At 49.2% G+C, this 21,860-nt stretch overlaps 1 protein-coding gene across 1 annotated transcript in view; it reads right to left on the bottom strand.

Annotated features, from left to right (window-relative positions):
- The window catches only part of Rptor (regulatory associated protein of MTOR complex 1), a 291,246-nt gene that overhangs the window by 15,332 nt on the left and 254,054 nt on the right, over nucleotides 1-21,860 (bottom strand). The window contains exons 21-24 of the mRNA XM_052197679.1: nucleotides 19,048-19,166; nucleotides 13,359-13,462; nucleotides 12,642-12,825; nucleotides 10,779-10,889 (exon numbers count right to left, since the gene is read on the bottom strand). Coding sequence (XP_052053639.1) covers nucleotides 10,779-10,889; nucleotides 12,642-12,825; nucleotides 13,359-13,462; nucleotides 19,048-19,166 — 518 coding nt within the window. The remainder of the gene's footprint in view (nucleotides 1-10,778; nucleotides 10,890-12,641; nucleotides 12,826-13,358; nucleotides 13,463-19,047; nucleotides 19,167-21,860) is intronic.

Raw genomic sequence — 21,860 nt, forward strand, 5'->3', positions numbered from 1 at the left:
CTGTCCTTTACACCTGCATCCCCACCTTCTCTCCAGGTGGGCAGCCAGGTGGGCAGTGGTGACTTGAGCACTAAGTGGCCTCTCTTTACAGTCTCGCCAATTTGACTGACGTACAGCCAAGTCCCTCTCTTTAGGTATGGTTTTGAGATTAGGCAAATGTGCAGTCATCTAACTCTCAGCAGTCTGGGTGTCCCCAACATGTTTGCATGCCCCTCTCCTTGTCCAGTCTGCCCTTAGCCCCAGGCTCTGGTAAACACCACCTGATTTCTGACCCTGTGCTTCTGCCTGTTCTGAGATGCTTATCCGGATTCTACAGAACCCTCCACTCAGCACAGTACGGCTATGGCATTTCTCGCTACTGTGAATATAGACTTCCACGTACAGGCCTCTCTGTAGATGTCAGGAGCAAGGCAAGGGTTCACATCTCACCTACGCTTACAGAGTGCAACCAAACATGAGAGCACCTGTGAGATCCCGCACTTGGACTGCGGCGCAAGGGCTCCGAGGCTCCCGCTCCTCGGGCCCTGTGAAGCGGCGAGCTCTCCGACTGCTGCTGAACACGCGTGCTCATCTGATGGCTATGTCTGCCTGTGAAGCACACGTGCAAATATTTTTACCTGTGTGGGTTCTTGCTTCTCTTCTTATCAGTTTTGAAAAGTTTCTCATGTATAACAAATATATAATCTTTTTCAGTTACTTTTAAGAATTATAACTGAAAAATCTTCTCTGTTTATTTAAGGCAAGGTCTTACTGTGTAGTTCAGGCTGCTCTGGAACTTTGCAATCTTCCTACCTCAGATTCCTGAGCACTGGGGTTATGGTCGTGTACCACTAGGCCTGAATATTTTCATTTCTTTAGACAGGATCTCACCATGTAACTCTGGCTTGCCTGGAACTCACTCTGTAGATCAGGCTGGCATCAAACTCACAGAGATCTGCCTGTGTCTGTTCTCATGGTTCCGGGATCAAGTGCGTGCACCAGCACACCTGACTAACTTCATGTTCTTAACAAAAGGCAATAATTCTTCCTCTTCTAGATTTATTTATTGTATGTGTATAAGTACACTGTAGCTGTCTTCAGACACTCCAGAAGAGGGCGTCAGATACCAATACAGATGGTTATGAGCCACCATGTGGTTGCTGGGAACTGAAGTTGGGACCTTTGGAAGAGCAGTCGGTGCTCCTAACTGCTGAGCCACCTCTCCAGCACCCCTTCCATTCTTACTTTTTTATACATTTATTTATTTTAGGGTGTGAATGTATATGTGGGTTCACATGTCATGGTGCACCTGGGGAAGTCAGAGGATAAGAACAAGATAAGAAGCAAGAACAGCTTCTCTCTTCAGGTCATCTGGCTTGGTAGCAAGTGCCTTTTCTCATAGAACAAGGGCATGCTGGCTAGTTTTCTGTCAACTTGACAGAAGCTAGAGTCATTTGAGAGGAGGACACCTCAATTGAGAAAATAACTCCATAAGACTGGGCTGTAGGCAAGCCTGTAGGTCATTGTCTTAGTGGTGGATGGGACGGGCCTTGCCCACTGTGTGCGCTGCCATCCCCAGGCTGGTAGTCTGGTGTTCTAGAAGGCAGGCTGAGCAAGCCAGCCACGAGGAGCACGCGAGCAAGCAGCACCCCCCTCCCCACAGCCTCCGCAGCAGCTCCTGCCTCCAGGTTCCCGCCCTGACTTCCTTTGATGGTGCACTGTGATGTGTACGTTTAAGCTGAATAAACCCTTTCCTCTCCAAGTTGCATCGCTGCTGTTTTGTAGCAGCAATACAAACCTAAGCTAAGACACAGGGTTCTGTGTACTCCAGCCTGGGTCCAAATGCACCGTGCCACTGCTGTAGCTGAGGATGGTCATGTGAGCTGTTGGATGAAACACGATTCATCAGTTTGCTTTCTTGCACGGCTTATGCTTTTTGTATCTTATTAAAGGCTCTACCTAACTCAAACTGTATAGTTTGGGGTTTTACATGTAGGGCTACAAATCACTCTGTTGCTTGTTGATAAGGGGTGAGCGGGGATCAAGGCTGTGTCTTTGAAATGTCTCTGCTGAATTGGGCTGTTTTTGCACCTTTGCTGAAAAATTAATGGAACCAGCCCGTGGAGCTCCATCTCTGGGTTCTCTACTTTACCCTATTGATCTGTGTGTCTGTCCGTGCTCCAGCTCCACACCGATCCTGATTACTAACGTGGCCATCTTGAACTAGGACAGTGGCTCTGTTGTTGCAACATTTCTTTAGCTGTTTTAATGGTTTTCCCGGGACTTGGATTGGGGCTCAACTGACTTCAGTGGCTGTTAGGAGGCCCAGTGCCTGTGAGCCACTGAGCACCTGTGAACCACCTGGGAACATGGCCTTTCCCTTTATTTTACTGGATCAGAATTTTCAGGTTTTTTGTTTGTTTGTTTGTTTGTTTTTTTATACCAAAGTATTTCTGTTTTGTAGTGTCATTGCAAATGCCACTGATATCACACTTCAATTTCTAACTGCTCTTTGCAGTTAGGCGCAGCGTCTCTGCAGCACATCTCTGTGGCCGGCAAGCCTACTCAACTGACCGCAGCAGCAGGCATCCTTCACAATGGAAAGGAGGCTTCCTATCTCTAGTGTGCTGAGTATGTCACGAACGGCTGTGGGGCTCTGTCAGACGCTTTCTCTGCAGCCATGAACTGCTGTGTGGTCTGTCTTCTTCATCCCTGTTCTCTTAGGAGGCTGACTTTAACGCTGAGTATCTTCTGGGTGGGGTGGCCCATGTGCTCTGCAGTTTTGAATGTGCTTTTGCCTCCTTAGTACTGTGCGAAGGCCTTAGGGTCCACTGGAGAGCTGTTTGCTCTCTTACAATGCATGGTGCTTCACCTGAGTGGTGCTGCTTTACACAGCATACTCAAGAGTGCACACCTGCATCCTGCACCACACTCGATCCTTCTGCTTTAAAGTTTTGTCAGAAATACCAACTGTGTTAGTCAGACTTCAGCGGCTGAGACCACACCCTGACACGCACAGCGTGACAGAGTAGGCGAGACCAGGAATGCTGCCCATGGCTGTCATCTGGCACTTGGGAGGCTGAGGCAGGTGAATGCTACAAATTTGAGGGCAGCTACCTCCTGAGCTGCAGGCCAGTCCGGGCTCTGGGTGAGCGGTTGATTTTGGCCCACAGTGTCAGCGCTTTTGGCTCCTGGTCATCAGACTTCACTGCTCCTGAGCTGTGGCGAGACAGACGGGGCATCATGGCGGGAAGAAGTGGTAGGCCATTGCTTCTCACATCAAGGCGGAGGATTGTGCCCAGGGTGTGCCTCCAGAACTCACAAGGTTTTACCAACTCCCAAATTAGTGCCACCAGCTGGAAAGCAAGGCCCCAGTGAGCCTGTGGGGACTACAATGCTAGCACAGTCAAATAATAGCTGGGGAAACTAGCAGTTTTGTTTGATAATGTAATGTTTTAAGCTATAGAGTTTTGTGAGTGACTGGAGGAGATGAGGGGTCTTTCCTTTAAGTCCAGGAGGACTGTAGTCGAGTGGGCTGTGGCAGCTCATGGGTTAAAGGGCCCTGCCTCGTGGTTCTGTTTATGGTCACAGTGAGGACAGCAGGCATGCTTTGCTACCCATCTTCCTGCACATCCAGATCACACAGACTTAATTAGCACCAACATGTAAGTTTGAAATCAGAAGTGTAAGTTGCCTTGTGTTTTTATTCTTTCATGTTTTATTCTCTGTTCTTCACTTTTCCACAGGGATCCAATGTCAAATGTGTCAGTTTTCCAAGAGAGAGCTGGAAGTCTACAGATCTACTTCAGGAATACCACCACCTTTACAGCAGGTCTTCTGACCCACTGACACGTGATCCTGTTGTCTTTTGAGCAAGGGTCTTTCTGAGTAGATTAGGCTGGCCTTGAACTCACAGAGATCTACCTGCCTCTGCCTCCTCATGCTGAGATTAAAGGTGTGTCCCACCACAGCCTAGCAACCTTCTATTTAAAAAGTGTGTGTGTATTACATGAGCACATGGTAGTCAGTTTTCAGACACACCAGAAGAGGGTATCCAGTCTCATTATAGATGATTGTGAGCCACCATGTGGTTGCTGGGAATTGAACTCAGGTCCTCTAGATGAACAGTTAGTGCTCTTAGCTGCTGCTGAGCCATCTCTCTAGCCTCCTACATTTTGTTTTTGTTTTTTGAGACAGGGTTTCTCTGTGCACCCCTGGCTGTCCTGGAACTTACTCTGTAAACCAGGCTGGCCTCAAACTCAGAAGTCCACCTGCCTCTGCCTCCCAAATGCTGGGATTAAAGGTGTGCGCCACCACTGCCTGTCTACATTTTTTAAAAACCTATTTTATGTTTGTTGATGTATGCGCGTGCACATGCATGCATCAGAGTGAACACATATGGAGGCTGGAGGCCAGCCTGTAGGAGTCAGTTCTCTTTCTATCATGTGGTGCTGGGCTCAAAGTCAGGCTGTCAGGCTAGTGGCGAGCACTCTTACACACCAAGCCACCTCACTGGGCCCTTTCTTACTTTCCAATTTGGTTGAAATTTCCCTTTACGCATACTCTCTACTTGTTTCCATTAGCCTCTGTATTTTAATTTGTTTTTTCATGATAAGGTCTTACTCTGTAGCCAGGGCATCTTGGAATTCACTACATGGCCAAGGCTGGTGTCAAACTCATGACAGTACTCCTCTGGCTGCCTCCCAATTGCTGGGATCTACAGTGTGAGCCACGCACCCTATTGCGTGGTTTTTGTCTACTTGGTTATTCATTCTGTTTCTGTTAGCTCTAACATCTGGGCTGTCTCAGACTTGAGTCCCATTATGACTGTCTCTGGACAGTGCCTGCCTGACAATTTTGGCCTTTTTATAGTTTTTAAATGAATCTCACACTTCCTGTGCAGAATGACAGAGAGCAAGGTAAACAGCTTGGTTTCTGATGACTGATGTGTGGCGCTGAGGTGGGCAACTTTGTGCCCTCCTGTGGGTACTTCAGGGCTTCTGTGTTCTTCCTCCTCTGTTGGAGGCCAGCTGACCTGCTGGTGATCAGGAAGATCTCTGCTGCAGAGCTGCAAGCAGGGCCCGTATCTCAGGCTCTCAGGGTGGATTGTGTAGTGACTGTTCCCTTTCCCTATGAAGGGTCTGGATCAGTGACTTTTCTGGCTCTGGAAATGAGATACTGTCTTTCACTCTGGAGTTGGGCGGTTCTTCCAGCATCTGGAGATAGCAACACTTGCTTCCTTTCCTTGAGGGGCTTGTGAGGTGTGGCCTTTGAGGAGGTGTGTGTTGCCCTTCTCTGCCAGGCTCACGTCACTGATGTAGGCGCTCTACTCTGTCTTCTGAGCCATGTCACATACGTACATATATACAGACAGTGTAGGGTAGCTTGTACAGAGAGGCCCTGAGGGGTGGGTACTCTCCACTCGGTCTCTGGAGACCCATGGGTAAAGGAGTTCTCCCTGGTGGGTCCAACCCTGTCTGACAGAGGGGCCTTCCTGTCCTTTCAGGAGGCTCAGTATCTTTCAGCCCTCCCACTGAAGAGACAAGAGCTGTCAGGACTTCATCCTGTGTCACGCTGACTTCTGGGGTGAAGTGATGCCTTTCCAGCTTTACCACAGCAGGAGAGTAGAATTAGCCTAGAGATTTCTGTTTCTACACAAACTCAGAACTCACACGTGAGGTAAAAGAGTGTCCCTGCAGCACCTTCAGCAAATGTAGCAAAACCAAGATGAAGCTGTGTGTATTATGGGGAGTTCATTTAGCCTCACAATTTCCATTTTCTGACTTCGTAATAATGTGCTCTGAGCCAGATTCATGGATGTGCAGATTTATCCAAGGGCAGGAGCTGCACAGCGCCCCAGCCAGCTGTACCCGTAGGCCTGGGCTGAGGCGCAGGGCTGTGCTCTGACATGCTGGCACCTTCTATTTACGGTGCTCAGGAAGTTTACAGACTCTTAAAGCTCTTTTTCTAATTAAAATCATATTTTAATTGGTTTAAATTATAAAATAAGTAACTATTCTAAAAAAAAATTCCAATTCCAGAAATATCTAGTATAAGACCTGACTCAATTCCCTCTAAGCCCTGGCCGTTTGGCTTTTTGAGCAGTCTCCAGACCCGGGTGTGGATGAGCACTCTGTGGTCTGTCAGGTCCTACCGAAGCTTCACACACAGACACAAACCACTATTTAATGTTTGTACGGTATTCACCCAGTCTATGGATGTGGCATTTTAATGAATGTTCCTAATTAATGTTCGTATTATAAACAGTGTTACATGACACACCTTTGGACTAGCAACTCTCATACATTAGTAACTGTAGGAATGCCTCCTCAGAAGGACCACTGGTTTTAGGGAAGAGGCAGTCTGACAGCAGCTGCCAAATTGCCCTCTGGGATAGCGGCAATGCCCTACAACTAACAGCATCTGAAGACGCTTGGCTTCTTCTCTCCTTCAGAGGCAAGCTCTGGACAGAACCAGTGTTTGAAATTTGCTAACTAAGAGAAGAAAAATATTCCTATTCAAAACTAAATTCAATATATTTTTTCCTCTAAGCACATGACAGGCTGTCATTATCTGTTTTGTGGATTCCACAGCAGACACGGAGCTGTGGACTGTTTTGTGGATCTCACAGTAGACATGGAGCTGTGGACTGTTTTGTGGATCCTACGGCAGACACGGAGCTGTGGACTGTTTTGTGGGTCCCACAGTAGACACGGAGCTGTGGACTGTTTTGTGGATCCCACACTAGACACGGAGCTGTGGACTGTTTTGTGGATCCTACGGCAGACACGAAGCTGTGGACTGTTTTGTGGATCTCACAGTAGACACAGAGCTGTGGACTGCTTTGTGGATCTCACAGTAGACACGGACATGCCTTACTCCTTGAGGTCCAGCCATAGCCTTAGAACTTTTAGTTCTCCCGTAAGCAGGCCAGCAGCAGACAGTCGTGATGCACCATTTCAGCAACATGCCATGAGAGGATTAAAGCTCCTTCAAATAAGATAAAACACGCCTTTTGAAAGCTTAACAATTGCTTCTCCACCTTCAGTTCTGAGACTGAGTTTGCACCTCAGACTCACAGGAAACACCAGTGGTCACAGTGGTATCACTGCAGGCTGCAACTAAATAGTGTTGAGACAGGCTTGTCCGTGTGCCAGGAAAACAAACGTGCTTATTTGCTAAATGCTCCTTGCTGCTTCTGAAAGGGGGAGTAGGCCCAGGGTAGTGGTTTTCAACCTTCCAATGCTATAACCCATTAATATAGTTCCTCACATTGTGGTGACTCCAAACCATAAATTTACTTTTGTTGCTATTTCATAGCTTTAATTTTGCTGCTGTTATGAGTTATAAATATCTGATCTATCACTCCTGTGAAAGGACTATTTGGCCCCCAGGGGGTGGCATGGGTTGAGAACCACTGTCCTAGGGGCTCTTTTTGGCCACTGCCTCTGCAATGTCCATGCTCCTGACTCCTGGGGGTGGCGACTCTCACATGCCCCGTGTACTGCAGGAGAGTATGGAGGCACTGATCTACACCCGGCTGAGGAGCCAGCATAGCTCACACTACACAGCAGACCCTTCCTAATGATCAGTTCTGGCCAGTGCCTCAGTGTCTGAGGATCTGAGGACACTCGCTCGCTCACCCACCTGTGCCCTGTGCTCAGGGATGATGTGTTCACTCTAAGACAGGGCTTTGGGAAGTCTAAGGGTCATGCATTCTGAGTCCCCCAGGCCCTTCCTTGAGACACCACACAAGGATGGCAGAGATCAATTAACTGTCTTTGTTTTGTTTTGTTTTGTTTGTTTTTTCGAGACAGGGTTTCTCTGTGTAGTCCTGGCTGTCCTGGAACTCACTCTGTAGACCAGGCTGGCCTTGAACTCAGAAATCCACCTGCCTCTGTCTCCCAAGTGCTGGGATTAAAGGCGTGCGCCACCACTGCCTGGCAAGTAACTGTCAAGGCCTTCAAGAAAAGCTTCTCATTAGTATCCTAGGGAGTTCCTGTTACTGCTGGTCACTGCCACCACAGTGAGAGGGAAGCAGGTGGTCCCTTTCTATATTCTATATATTCTATGCATTGACTTCACAAACTGTCCTGGGAAACCACCCTGCTGGTAAGCTGCTGGCCCACATGGCTCTGCAGAGTGTCACTGCCCAAGTGCAGACCATGTACTCCTCCCAGGCTGTTGCCCGTAAATGTTGTCCTGGGGCTCTGTGAGGACAGCATGGCACTGGGAAGGGAGTGCAGGGGCGTCATGGGCCTTGTCTTGTTCCTGCAGCTGACTGCTTTACATTCCCACTCTCCATGCTTGCTATCAAGAGAGCAGGTGCCTGAAATGTATGCACAGAAGCCTCTCAGTGCCACTACCATGAAGGTGTCCTCCCCACGCCCCAAGGATTTCCCACAAGCATGTCATGTGGGGCCACAGAGACCTGTAGAACTACTGTCAGGCTCAGCTCTCGGGGTCTCTGTCTGAAACCTTCCACCAGGAGCACTTTCTTATATATCATTTTAAAATCAGTTTTGTTTTGAGATCTAATCTCAAAATATGGTGCAGGCTGACCCTGAAGTCACAATCGTCCTGCCTTGACCTCCTGAGTGCTGGGATTACAGGCAAGTATTGACACATCTAACTGGTACTAATGAGCTTTTCAGATTTGTTAAAAATATTTAATAGTTTCAGTAGTGCTAGGCATCGGTGAGCTTAGCTCAATGCCCCCAGCTGAGCTGTTTGCACAGGATCCTGAGAGCAGAACATCCTGTGGCTCAGCTTGATTCCTGCTTTCCTGCCTGGTGTGGTAGGGACTTCCCAGGTGCCTGACCTTTGGCTATCATTGTTTTTTTCCTGACCTCTAGTATATACTGCTGGTCCCTCAATAAAGCTTTGGCATTCTCCTTAGTGAATGACACAAGTCTGTGTTTTCTGTCAATCCTCCAGGCCTACGCCTGATACTTGGTACCATGGCAGTGTGGTCATTGTCACAATAGTATATCATTAAGCATTTCATACCCTTTCTTTACTCTTATTTATTCTTCACTATTATTATATTTAAATATAAAATTAATAATTAATAATAATAATAATAATAATTTCGGGTGGTCCTGGGATGGAAAGTGGGGCCTACCCTCGGCCTGACCATGAGGAGATTTTATTATTTTGTTTTGTGATGTGTGTATGGAACTCAGAGTTGTAGGCACGGCAGGGCCAGTTCTTATCACCGAGCTATACATTCCCAACCCCATTTCAGATTTTTTTTTTTTTTTTGGTTTTTCAAGATAGGGTTCTCTGTGTGGCCCTGGCCATGCTGCAACTTTCCCTGTAGACCAGGCTGTCCTCAAAGTCAGAGGTTTGTTTGCCTCTGCCTCCTGAGAGCTGGGATTAAAGGTGTACACTACCATCTGGCTCATTTCAGAATTTCTATCTTGTCTCTGTTAGACACTTCAATGGATCTCAATTTTTTATTTTATAAGGACTCATAGAGACCATCTACATTTGGTTATCTTTAATTGTTTTGTATCTTAACAAAGCAATTGATTAGTTTGAAGGGACTGGTAGCCCAAGATGTAAAAGGTCTAGTCATTTTATACTTTAATGCTTGTTTAAATATTTTAAGGCCATTTTTTCTGTGTGTAGGTATTTTGCCAGCAAGTAAATCTGAGCACTACACCTTGTGCCTGGTGCCCATGGGGGCCAGAAGAGGGCACTCGATTCTTGGAACTGAAGCTACAGATGGTTGCAAGCCAGCACTTAAGAGGCTGAGACTCAAACTCAGGTCCTCTGGGAACACAGCCAATTGTCTTAACAGCTGAGCCATCTCTCCAGCCCTTGTATAAACATGGAAGGGGATATTCACCCTGCCTCCATCAGCAAAGGCCCCTAAGAACTCAGAACACCACCACTTGCTGAAGATGCTGAAAACAGTTACTCTGCTTTACTGGCAAACTGGTCCCACCGTAGGAAGAGGGAGGGGGAGGTGTATGCTCTGGTGAAATCCAAAGGCTACTCAGAGAGAGAACTTCCTTGGGCATCTAGACTTAGAATTGAGAATAATCTATGGCATTGATTTGCAGTTGTCAATATGCAGGAAGGAGAAGATGGTCTAAGAACATGCTTCAGATCTACATACAAACCTAAAAGCCAAATTCTGCAGCACTTGCATAGAGACAGAGACAGAGACAGGCTGACCACGTACAGCGGCTGCATGTTTGGGGCCATTAACACAGGCACGGATCTGTAGTCTTGACATACCTTGTACTACACAGCTAAGGCAGAGTAAGAACCATAAGACAGCTTTGCAGATCCCCACTGTCCCAGAGTACTCAGTCACCAAGCATGGCCCAAGGACAGGCCTGAGCTCACTCTAATAGAGTTGGCCTCTGACAGTGAGGACAAGGTTCTAGGTGGCAGGGCTTTGCCTGTGCTTTCTCTGAGAAGTCAGGAGGCAAGCAAAGCCGGCCACTTTGGCTCTTCTGTCTTAGGTGTTGACACCCGCACCATGACAGCAGTTTGGTATCATCCTCCAATAGAAAGCAAAGTATGACAGGAGCCACCAAACCCAAAGGTGAGGCCGACTGTCCCAAGCACAGCCCCAGCCCTGCCTGTAAACACCAGCCCATTGGCTCAGGCCGCAGCTCCCAGCTGAGCTAACAGGGCTCTGCAAGCCAAAGAAAGGGACAGGATAGGCTTAGTGTCACCAGGGAACAAGGAGCAAGAAGCAGCAGCAAGGACACGAGAGCAGAATGAGGGCTCCAGGGTCCAGTGGGGCCCGGAAGCTGGGAGGGGCAGGACTCAGGTCTCACCTTCATGACCGGCTGGGCAAAGTAGCGGGCGCTCCAGTCACAGAACCCCGTCTGCACAGCGGCACAAGTGAAGCTTTTGTGTCCAGCAGCGTCATCTGCATCGTCTGTGGTCTTGAGAGTGTTTGAGAGAGAGAGAAAGAAAGAGAGAGAGAGACAGAGAGAGCGCAGAATCAGAAGAAAACACTTTAGGCTCATTGTTCCTGACTTTGGTTTTGAAAAACAGTCTCACTGTGTAGCCCAGGCTAGCCTGGGGTCCTGGTCTTCCTCCTCAGGCTCCTGAGAGCTGGGATTGTATGCTCATGACCTTGAGCCTGGCATCCTCTACTTGCTATACTTGACAAAGGTGACAGTGAACCACCCTGTGACAGATGAACGCTCTTTTCACTGCAGTCTGGAAGCACCTGGGCAGGGCCGGGTGGTGACTGTAAGAAGCCTGGATAAGGGGCTAGGTGTGGTTCAGTGGATGAGTTCCTGCTTATCATTCCTGAGGACCTTGGATCTCATTCCCAACACAAAAAATAAGCAGCAGGACCCATGTTTGCCTGCTGCTCTCCTACCGCGGGCAGCCCAGCCTGGCTGACTCCTACTACCGGAGCCACACGGGCGTGTGCTCAGCCCATGTGCCTGTGAGGTCTCTGCCAACCAGCACAGGCTGTCCTCTACCATCTACAGGAACAGCAGCAAAGGCACAGCCAAGTGCAGGTGAGCCAGAGCTCCAACGAGGGGCCAAGAAGCCTGTCCGTTACTCTCCTCCACTACGGGGCGGGCAGGCCCTGGCCACCAGGGTCAGCAGTCTTCTCCTTCCGTGTCCTCTGCCAGGGACCTGTGCTTAGTCCAGGGCTGAAGAAATTCATTGGACTACATGCTGGCAGTGAGGGGCTCCCACTATCAGGGGTCCCAGTGGGAGAGGGGCTCACTGCTCTCCTGGAAGCAGTGGCTTTGGCTCCATTTGAGAATTCTGATGTGGGGAAGGTTGATGCATTGTCCCCTAGACCACAGTGCTCTGTCCCTGCTTCCAGCTATGTCAGGGTCAACCAGGATGCTGGCTGTACTCGGAACTTACTGGCTGTCAAGGCACTTAAGAGTCACTGGGGCTTGGGGCTGCCCAGGGCAGGGGTGGGGGTGGAGGTGGGGGAGATCAACGACGGCCACAAGGCCTGCTAGCCACTAACATTGTGATTCTGCTCCACAGTTAACCTACAAGGGAGCTGTGCCTACTTTTCTTTTGATTCTGTCTCACGTGTAGTTCAGAAGACACACCAGTGTCTTCCTGCTCTGTATTCTGAGTGCTGGGATCCAGGTGTGTGTTACGGCTCTGAGATGGGCCCTTCTTTACTTGCCAGCATCCCTCTCTGCTGTCTCTGCTGTGCACTGGCTGATAGGATGTGCCCATCTCTGAGCCTCTCAGAGCACAGTCCTCTCCCCTAAACTGTTCTGACTGCTTAGTTAAAAGCAGAGAGTGTGCCTGCTTATATAGAGTAAAAACATGTTTGTAGGAAAACCTAACAAGCCATTCACAATGAACTCTGAAGAGCAGCAGCTACATCGAGTGGAGAGAGAATGCTAGGAAGGGGAAGAAGCCAGTTAACGCCATGTGCTAACTGGCCTCACAGAGTGGCCAAGATGAGCTGACCTGGGGACGAGGCGCTGTAGGAGACCAGCCATGCAGACAGAGTGCTGCTGGGCCTGGGTGCCACTGTGTCTCCAAGGGTCTGGAAGGCAGTGGCTGGCACTGGGTCGGGTAGGCAGAATGACCCTAAACAGGTATCACCACATTGGGTATCAGGAAAGCGACGTCCTCGGCATCCTGTTCTGACACTAAGTGCTTAGAGGGCACAGGGACTTGCAACAGAGCCTTTGTACCTGATCAGGGCCTTTATCAAACATCTTCCGTGTCCGAGGGAACTGGTGGGAGTGGGGGGTGTACTGTGCCCCTGTCGGGCCAGTGGTGCCCGGGCGGCTGGAGGGCAGGTCACGGCTGACAGTCTGCTTCGCCACATCATTGGTCAGGCTGCAGCTGCTGGTGCTAGATGCTGGCGGGGAGCCTCTGCAGTTGAGAAGGGTAGAGGGCATGTGTTACTGAGGAGTACTCTGCAGTGATGAGGTTCCAGGCTCTCTCCCTCAGAGATGTCACCATGAGGAAGGTCCAACTGCCTGGCCTGCCACTTGCCAAAGCTAAGTGAGGGCTTGAGGACTGTCCTTGCTGGATGTCCTGGCAAGCATTTGAGAGGACAAGATAACACAATCTAGAGCTGGTGTACTCAGTCACACTGCTCCTGAGCAGAAACTGTCTAGCACATCCCTGTTGCTCACCTACATAGAGAACCTGGGGCCTCTGAAAAAATCCTAGAGGTCATAGAAATCAGGCTGCACTCAACTTTTCCTGATATACAATATGCAAATAAAGTGTTCTTAGGATAGGGAAAGTCTAGAAAGCGCCCCCCCCGCCCCCCGGCTTCATGTGTTTAGGGAGAAAGAATGAAGGGAAAGAGAATGAAAGGAGAGGAAAGCGAGGTCCTGGCAGGGAGATGGCATCTGGGACCCCACCACAGAGGAGGAGGGGCTTGGCAGGCCACTTACCCCACCTGGTGGATGTGCATGCCCTTGTTGGTTGGGCTGGCTGGGGCTGACTGTGTAAGGGAGGATGTGTCGAGGATTCTCTGGGGCCGGGCGTTCACTGTGGCCTAGGAGAACAAAGGAGGAATGACAAGAGGGGTCAGAAGCCCTCAGTGAGATACTCCCAAGGGTGACAGAGGACAGGGGGCTGCTCTTTCATTCACCACAGCCTGTGAAGCTCAGGCTGGGGAGTAATCTCTGCAGAAGCTCTAGCTGCAGAATTGTGAGGAGCTCAAGGCTCCTCCCCTGCTTCATGGCTACCTGGGGCTAGTCCTCAGTACTGCCCTCCTCTCAGCTGAGGGCCATGAGACGGACGGCCTTTCAGGAACCCAGAGTGGCTCTGTCCCTGGGAGGCAGCTGCAGCTCAGGTAGGTGTACTAAGGGGTCAGGAAACACTGTTGTCTGTCTGGAGTGTTATATCACCAGAAAGCCCAGAACTGTGGCTGCTGGTCAGTCACAAATGTCCTGTATTCCTCAAAGGGGTCCGAGAAAACCAAGGGGTCAGGGGAGGTAGAGTATGGGAGCCTCACTTTCCCCAGAAGAAACCACTCCTGAGGGGTGTAACTGTCTTGAAACCCTCATCACTTGGTTGGGTGTGACTTGATGACTGAGCACAGAATTAGCATGTGACAGATCCTGGGCTCTACCCCCAGAACTAGATAAAAAGCATCACTCTTGTCACACGCACACTCTTTCCCTCATGCTCACACACTAGGAGGCGGCACACATTCATTTCCCAGCAGGCAATGACCAGGGAAAAGGGCAAACTGCTAGAGTAGGTGAGGCAGGTTGGAGGTCAGGTCTGGCCTGCTGACTGGGCAGCAGGCTTCACCAGAGTCTTAGGTGGCCACTCTGGACTTATAATCTAGGGGAAGACATGACCTGGCCTGTTTTTAATTTCCATGTTTCAGAGGCAGGTTCAATCAATTCTTTAAACATAGCCCCATGGGAAGGAAGATCACAGCATGTTCTGCACACATCTTTCACAAGCATTTGCAGGGTCTGGGCTCTTATGAAGGAATTTCCCATCAGCTCCAGGTGCGGCATGCAGGCCAGTGCTTTGGTTAGTGTTGGCAGGAGTGCTGACCGCAGTGTCACACTCCTGTGCCAAGGTGACTACTGACCTCTCTCTCAAAACTGCAGCAGACCATGTGGTTGCTGAAACCTGCTCTGCTCTTTGGAGAGCAGCTTCACAAAGGCCCAGTGATGTTGTGGCCCCTATATTATTAGCACAGGAGCAGCAGGATGTGTCGTCTAGGAGTTCAGGGGACAAGGGAGCCCCATGGAACCTTTAGCTGAAAGAGCTCTGTTCTGGGGGGGGGGGTCACTGTTCAGACCTCTTACATTTCTAAATCACACCCAGTCACTACCTGGAACACCTTTCCTACAATGCCTCAATCAGACACAAACCATTTGTGCAGACAGCTTCCCTTTCCCAGACAACCCTTGACTTTATTCTGATACAAGTAGCAAATGAACCTGGGACCAGCCCTTAAAGGAAGCACCGCATTTGTATGCAAGAGCAGTGTGCTGTTCCGCAAATGTCAGGTTTTAACCTCTCCAGGCTACTCTCCAGGCATCCCGCCCCTGCCCCTCGCCCGAGAGCTACATGATTCCCCAAGTCTACAAGGGAAAAGAATTTAAGTGTAGACTTTGCCTTCTCAAAAGTTCTAGAGCATCAGCAGGAGGTGATGGGAGACAGAAGCTTTAGAAGGTAGGTTTCTGAAGAACTCAGGGGGCTCTCCCTGCCCAGGACATAGGAATGGGTGTTGCAAGGGACAGAAATGGACAAAGCAGCTGTGGTTTCCAGCTTGGCAGCAGCCTGCCAGACAACGCGAGTGTTCTCCACCCATGGCTGCTGTGACAACAATCAATTTGTCATGTTCAGAATCTGTAGGAGATGGCCTACCAGGGCAGGGTGCTGGAGACTTCGGGCGCAGGTTCCAGTGACACTCTGCCTACAGCATCACAGTTTGCTTGTGTTTCCTCAGCACTGGCAACGGCAAGTGTGGGGCCAGGTGAGGAGTGACCAGGGCGTCCCCTATGGATGTGGCTGGGAGGACTGAGGATGTAGGCCAGAGGAGTCTCGGGGAGACAGTCCTTCCTTCAGAGACTGTCATGACGTGACTAACTGCCCAGCAAGCCTAACAGAATATGTTCATCTATTAGAGTTTGGGCTTGGGACACAGACCAAGGAGGATGGCACACTGTGAGACAGGACATTCCTCCCAAGTGACCTGACTGCCCTGTAACTGTCACCTGGCACCCAAGTCTGCCCAAACTCCCTAGGACATAAACACGTCATCCAGGAAGGGCTGAGAACCCACTCCCGTCAGCACAGAGGAGACAGAGGTGAGCTCAGAGCCAGGCAGGCGCGCTCAGAGACAAGTGTTACTTGCTAGGTTGACCTTCAGGCCAGACCCTCTTAGAAGCTCAGGGTGGAGACAGGAAAGCTCCTAGCCTGGGCACACTGGAAGCCGTCCTGCTCTGGGCTCAGTGCTCTCACAATTTTCCAACAAGAATGTCACAAGTGCATTCAGACTTCTGTACAAGTCAGAGTCAAACAGAGGAGGGCACCTCAGAACCTGGCAGCGAATGTCTCCACCCAGCCTCACTGGTTAGGGACTGGTGGTGAGGACAGGCCATTTTGGAAGTGGTGCTCAAGCACTGACGAGGGGAAGTGGGACGGGGAGGAGGAGTCTCACTAACCCTTCAGGCTGGCCTCCCCATGGGTCTCCTGATTGCACCTCCTTGAGAGGCTAAGCCATAACATGCTTAATAGAACAATGTTTGCAGTTTTATTTGAGCCATTTATTTACTTAAACTTAGGCTGGCCTTGAACTCTCTAGCTATCTGAAGATGACCTTGAACTTCTGACCCTTCATCTTCCATTTCCTGAGTGCTGGGATTATAGGTTTGCACAACTACTTCTAGTTTTCTGTGGTTCTGGGGATGGGCCTGTAGTTTTGTGAAAGCTATCCCTAGGCCAGTGGAACTTGCCTTCAGTGGAGTATTTGAATTAATTTCCTAAGGCTGTGTGACCCTTCACCCTGGTTAAGGACCACTGTCTAACCTGCAGAGTGCCTGGTCTGCACACATCCAGTTGGAAGGGCGTGGCTCTGTGAAATCCAGAGGCTGTCACTGTCCTTCGTGAATTTACATGCATTTACATTTCTCTCACTGCAGCATCTGAGCACCCACGCTTGGAGCTGAGATGCCGCCTCCAACCTCAGTACAAGAGAGGGGAGAGGCCCGAGTGGACGGCATCACAGAGGACCCATGGGGCTCATCTCTTCACTTGCAGAAAGATGAGTGAGCGTGAGAGCAGGCTGCTACCGTCAGGCGGTGTGGGTGCTGTGAGACAGAGCTAGGAGCAACTTCTATATGTGGATGCAGAATGCTACGGGTATTTCACAGTAATAAGGCTGTTTTGACTCTGATGAATAAAAATTTGGCCTCAGAGTTAAATAATGCAAAATAGGTTCATTTCTTTATAAAGTGAAATATAATCTCTTTAGTTCCTAGAGGAGAAAATAAGGCATCTTTTAAAATTAAAATTATGACACACACAAAAAATTTCCATAATGTTTATGTTCCTGAATTTGTCAGTGCTTATTCTAAATACACACACACACACACACACACACACACACACACACACATACACACACACACACACACACACACACCCCTCCCAAGGGCAGCCCATGCTGGTCTCTGAAACCTTGGCTGTCGTGTGCCTCCAGCGGTTGGCACATGCACCGTGGAACTTGCTGCTGTAGCATGCCAGACATAGCAGTGGAATGCTCCTTTGCTGTTTCAGGCGTCCTTGTGGAGTGCTGCCCTGAGAGTGCCGGGCTGCTTTTCAGGTGGTGGTGACCCGCTGCCATGCCTGGGAGCAGTCAGGAGGCATGCTACTTTACAGTGGAGAGCACGGGCCTCCCCGCTCAGAGCTGCATCCATGAAATACAACCTCAAAGCCCAGGCTGAGGAGGTCAAAGCTGCACCCCTACTGTTCTATGCACTTGAAGCTCTTACAAAGATACTCTTTAACACCCAGGGCTGTGTCTGCAGCACTGAACTTATAGTCACGAATTCAATACCAGGCACCAGGATTACAGTGTTAAATAATTCACACACGGTATCTGTAAGGGCAAATACACCAGTGCACAGAAAGGTAAATACAGAGAGCTGTGTCCTGACTTGCCATGACCAATAATATACTCTAGACACTGAGCCAACCAGGTGAGACTGCCCTCAGTGCAAGCTCTAAGCTGTGCAGCCTGTGTTAAGAACGGCAGTCTTGTGCTTCCAAGAGCAAAGAATAAGCCCTCAGAGTACTTTGTGCCAGGCACTGTGGTGAGGAAACAGAACTGCCTACAAACTTTAAACAACTTAATGTCCACATAAACTTTTAGGACGATTACACTAGAAATAATTTTTTACAGACCCAAGCTTAAGGGACCCAAATGATGGCCATCAGGTGCGGCTGTGGCTGCTGCAAGGACCCCTGCTTCAGCCAGACAGCACAGGGCAGGGCTCCGTACCTCACAGGAATAAACAAGGATTAGAGTGAGAAAGCCGCAGACCCTGCTCCCTTTCAACCTAAGTGACCCTTTGAATACCAGGAATGGGCCCTTTCCTTGCAAACTCAAAATTTTATACTGTTTTACTCATAGAAATGACTTCTAGTTTGTGCCACTTATGGAAGCTGAACTGTCTTAGTAAACAAATAGAAAAATACCAAACAAATGTTTTCAGAAACCACATGTACAGTGGCTGGTAGATCTCTCAGAGATGGGAAACAAACAAACAAAAAATAATTATCCCAGCTAATGGGGGCAAGTGGCTTCCAGATGTATCCCCCCACAGAGCCCAGAGGGGAACCCAGCAGGAGCCCAATGCTTTAAGGGTGAGATATCAAGACCCTGGGCAAAGGTGGGGCAGGGTAGAGTGCAGGGGAGCAGGGAGCATCCAGGCCACAGGGGAGGTCTCATGACTTGACACTCTTCAGTCTTAGGATTAGGTCAAATTCTCATAAAAAGGAATAGGAAGAGGTGCAGATATCCAAAGAAGACCTTGCTTTGCTACCTTAAGAAATGAGAATTAGCCAGGTGGTGGTGGCACACGCCTGTAATCCCAGCACTCTGGGAGGCAGAGGCAGGAGGATTTCTGAGTTCAAGGCCAGCCTGGTCTACAGAGTGAGTTCCAGGACAGCCAGGGCTACACAGAGAAACCCTGTCTCGAAAAACCAAATCCAAAAAATCAAAAAGAAAACAACAACAACAACAAAACAAAACCCCAAAATAACAAGAAATGAGAATAAAAAAAAAATCTCAAAACAGAAGTGAGTGAAAGAACAAGTCACCTGGGAGTAAAATCAACAGAGAAATCAGAGAAGCACAAAGCCCAGAAGTGGAGGATGGGAAATCACTACAGACCATACAGACAGGAAGGTCATCAAAGCTGACGGCAGCCTTTACATCTGAAGGCACAATGCAAGTAAAGTTCAGATGCATTACAAGGCTCTAATTCAAAACGTTTGCTTAAAGTTGTTTATTTTGTAAGCTATTGTGTAGGCCTGGATACCCCTGGAGCTCACAGACAGAAGCAGAACTGTGAGCTCTCCAGTAACAGTCTCTCATATACATACCTTGTAAGCAATGCTGTTGAGGACTTTCATGGCTAAATCAGAAACATCTGGATAGGGATCGGCGGCCAGATGTAGTAAGACTCTCCAAATTTGAGTGTAAACACTATTAAAAGAAACTCCTACAAGAGAGGAACAGGAGACATTTAGTAGCAAGTAGCTCCCTGTGCATGCAATGGTGGCTTCTGAAGTGGTTTATTTTCTGAACTCCCCATGCTGTCAGGAAGGAGAACTTTAGAGGGCTGGGGTTACAAGAAGTTTCCTGGTTTGCTGCTCAGTGTGATGGCTCGCTCAGCAAAGGAGGGCTCTTGCCATTAAGCCTCATAACCTGAGCTCAGTTCCCAGAGCCCACACTGTGAAAGAGAGAACTGACTCCCTTACCACCACATGCATAGCACACCTATACACACACACACACACACACCCCTACACACCCACACCCATACACCCACACCTCTACACACACACACCTATACACACACACCTACACACACACACCTATACACACACACACTCAAACACAATCACTGACACACACTGACATATATACACAAACACTCACACACTCAAACACACACTAACACACATACACATAGACACTCACACATTCTGTCTTTCAGCCCTCCCCCCCCCCCTCCGCCCCTTTCCTTTGAAACAGGGTCTCACTGTATATCAAGACTAGCTGGGACTCACTGTATAGATTAGGTTGGCTTTGAATTTTCAGAAATCCACCTGCTTCTGTCTTCATGTGCTGGGGATTAAAGGTATACACCACCATGCCTGGCAGGTCTTATCTTTTGAGAATGGGGCTTTTGAAAGGAAAATGGCTAAACAATATGGTCTGCACTTGGATAACTTTGTTGGCTGGAGAATACCACCTAGTATATTTCTTCCCCTAGCAAACACCACAGCCAGCTGTACAGTGCCCATGGGATGCACAGCTCTGTGATTTGTTGACCTGCATGCTTATTTCTAGATGGGAAGTGAATCCACTGATCCTAGGCTGTGTAGGGCGAAGCCTGAGTCACGGCAGCCATGTGTACCCACTTGCCCAGAGGGTGCAGAGGCCAAGAGTCCGCCCCTCAGTTACTGAATACAGGGCTTCTCTTCTGAGCTGACTAAAGCATTGCTGTTATCACTGAGCCAAGTCTTAAGACAGAAATTAAAAAAATAAATATTTTTAAAACTGATATGTGTGTATGAGGGCAGATATGTGCACCATGTGTGTGTAGAAACTGAGGGGGTGGGGCGGGGTGGGGCGCTGGGGATGGAATGTACGTCTCCTGCAAGAGCACCGAGTCCCAAACCACTAAGCCTCGTGCCAGCTGAGACAGCAGCTCTATAAGAACTGCAGAGACACAATGTCGTGGGGTGGCACCGTTGGCAGTGCACACTCACCAGGTGGTAAACCTGGATGTGGTGGAGGAACGTAGCCTGGGTTGACCAGTGGCAGGGAATATCAAGGGAGGGCAGCCTGCTCTCTCTGTGCTCTCTCATGTGGCCACAGCTCAGAAGCTGAGGACCAACACTTCAACTTAAATTCTACAGTTCCAAACACTGGTTAGATTCACAGCTGAAGTCTAAGAAAACTCAGAATCTCTCCGGGCGAACGTCCTCACATCAGATTTCCAGCTCTGAGGCATGGAGTTGCCACGCAGCAGCTGTATCTCAGTGCCTTTCTGAGAGGAGAGAAGGAGCTGGCTTAGAGTGTACTCTAGAGACAGGTCCTCCACTGACACATTCAAGAAGGAATAGATGCTACATGTTCTGCATTCAGTTTCACCTGAGAGACAAGGAACTGGCCCCTCAGATGAGCTGGCAGCCCCTCTAAGCGACAGCAAGTGCTCACACAGCATCATCCAGGGGAGCGACACACCACACTGGAAGCAGCTTCCTGTACAGCTCAGTTGCCTGGACACCAAACTGTAAGGGATTCTGATGCTTATGGTGAACTGTGTGACTCAGACCATCACAGGCTGAGGTAGGGGACGGGCGAGCATGACTATGGCAGACAGAGGAGGGGCTGGTGCATGACTACTGAGGGCTCTACTCAGCCCTCCCTCCATTAGCTCACTGACCAAACTCGCAGACACAGCTGGAGCTCCTAAACTGAACAGAGTAGGTAGTGACAGCTGGAGCCCCAGAGCCCCTGTGGCCTCATGGGCTGGGGTGACAGATACAGAATCCTCTGGAGAGTTGTTTAGAATTAGGAACCCCCCCCCCCCCCAACACTGCCAGAAAGGCCCATCAATGTGCAGGACACAGAGGAAGGGGAGACACTTGAAAATATTACTGTTTAGTTTAAAGCGACTGTTTCAGTTACGGAGCTGACTTTGTAGATCTCGAGTTCTGTATGACACTGCGTAGCAGGGAACACAAGCCCTAAGCTTTACCACCATCTCACTGTGATTGGAGGCACGATTTTTTTTTCTTAGTGGAAAGCAACGCTGTGATTACAAATTGCCTCTTGATTTCATGTCAGCCTTGGTTTGCCAGGAGTGATTCTTCCTGGCTCTTTGCCAAATGAACTACCCTGTCTTAACGTCTCCAAAATACAATCTGCCACCCTCACACATGGATCAGAACCCATGGGGACTGAGGTAAGGACACTGGGTTCAGCCTCAAAGCAGAGGCAGGAGCTGGGCCTGGCCAGCAACTTGCTACTTACTAAGCCCTAGAAGGGCCAAGGATCTATTTTCATGTCTAGACTAGAAGTAATAAAAGACCATGATGTTCTAGGATTGATTTTCAGAACAGTGGCCACAGCTTTCTGAATAGCATATGGTGACTTGCAGTCTCGCAGGCTCTATTGTGAA

This window comes from Apodemus sylvaticus, chromosome 10 (genome assembly GCF_947179515.1).
Source record: "Apodemus sylvaticus chromosome 10, mApoSyl1.1, whole genome shotgun sequence".
Lineage (NCBI taxonomy): Eukaryota > Metazoa > Chordata > Mammalia > Rodentia > Muridae > Apodemus > Apodemus sylvaticus.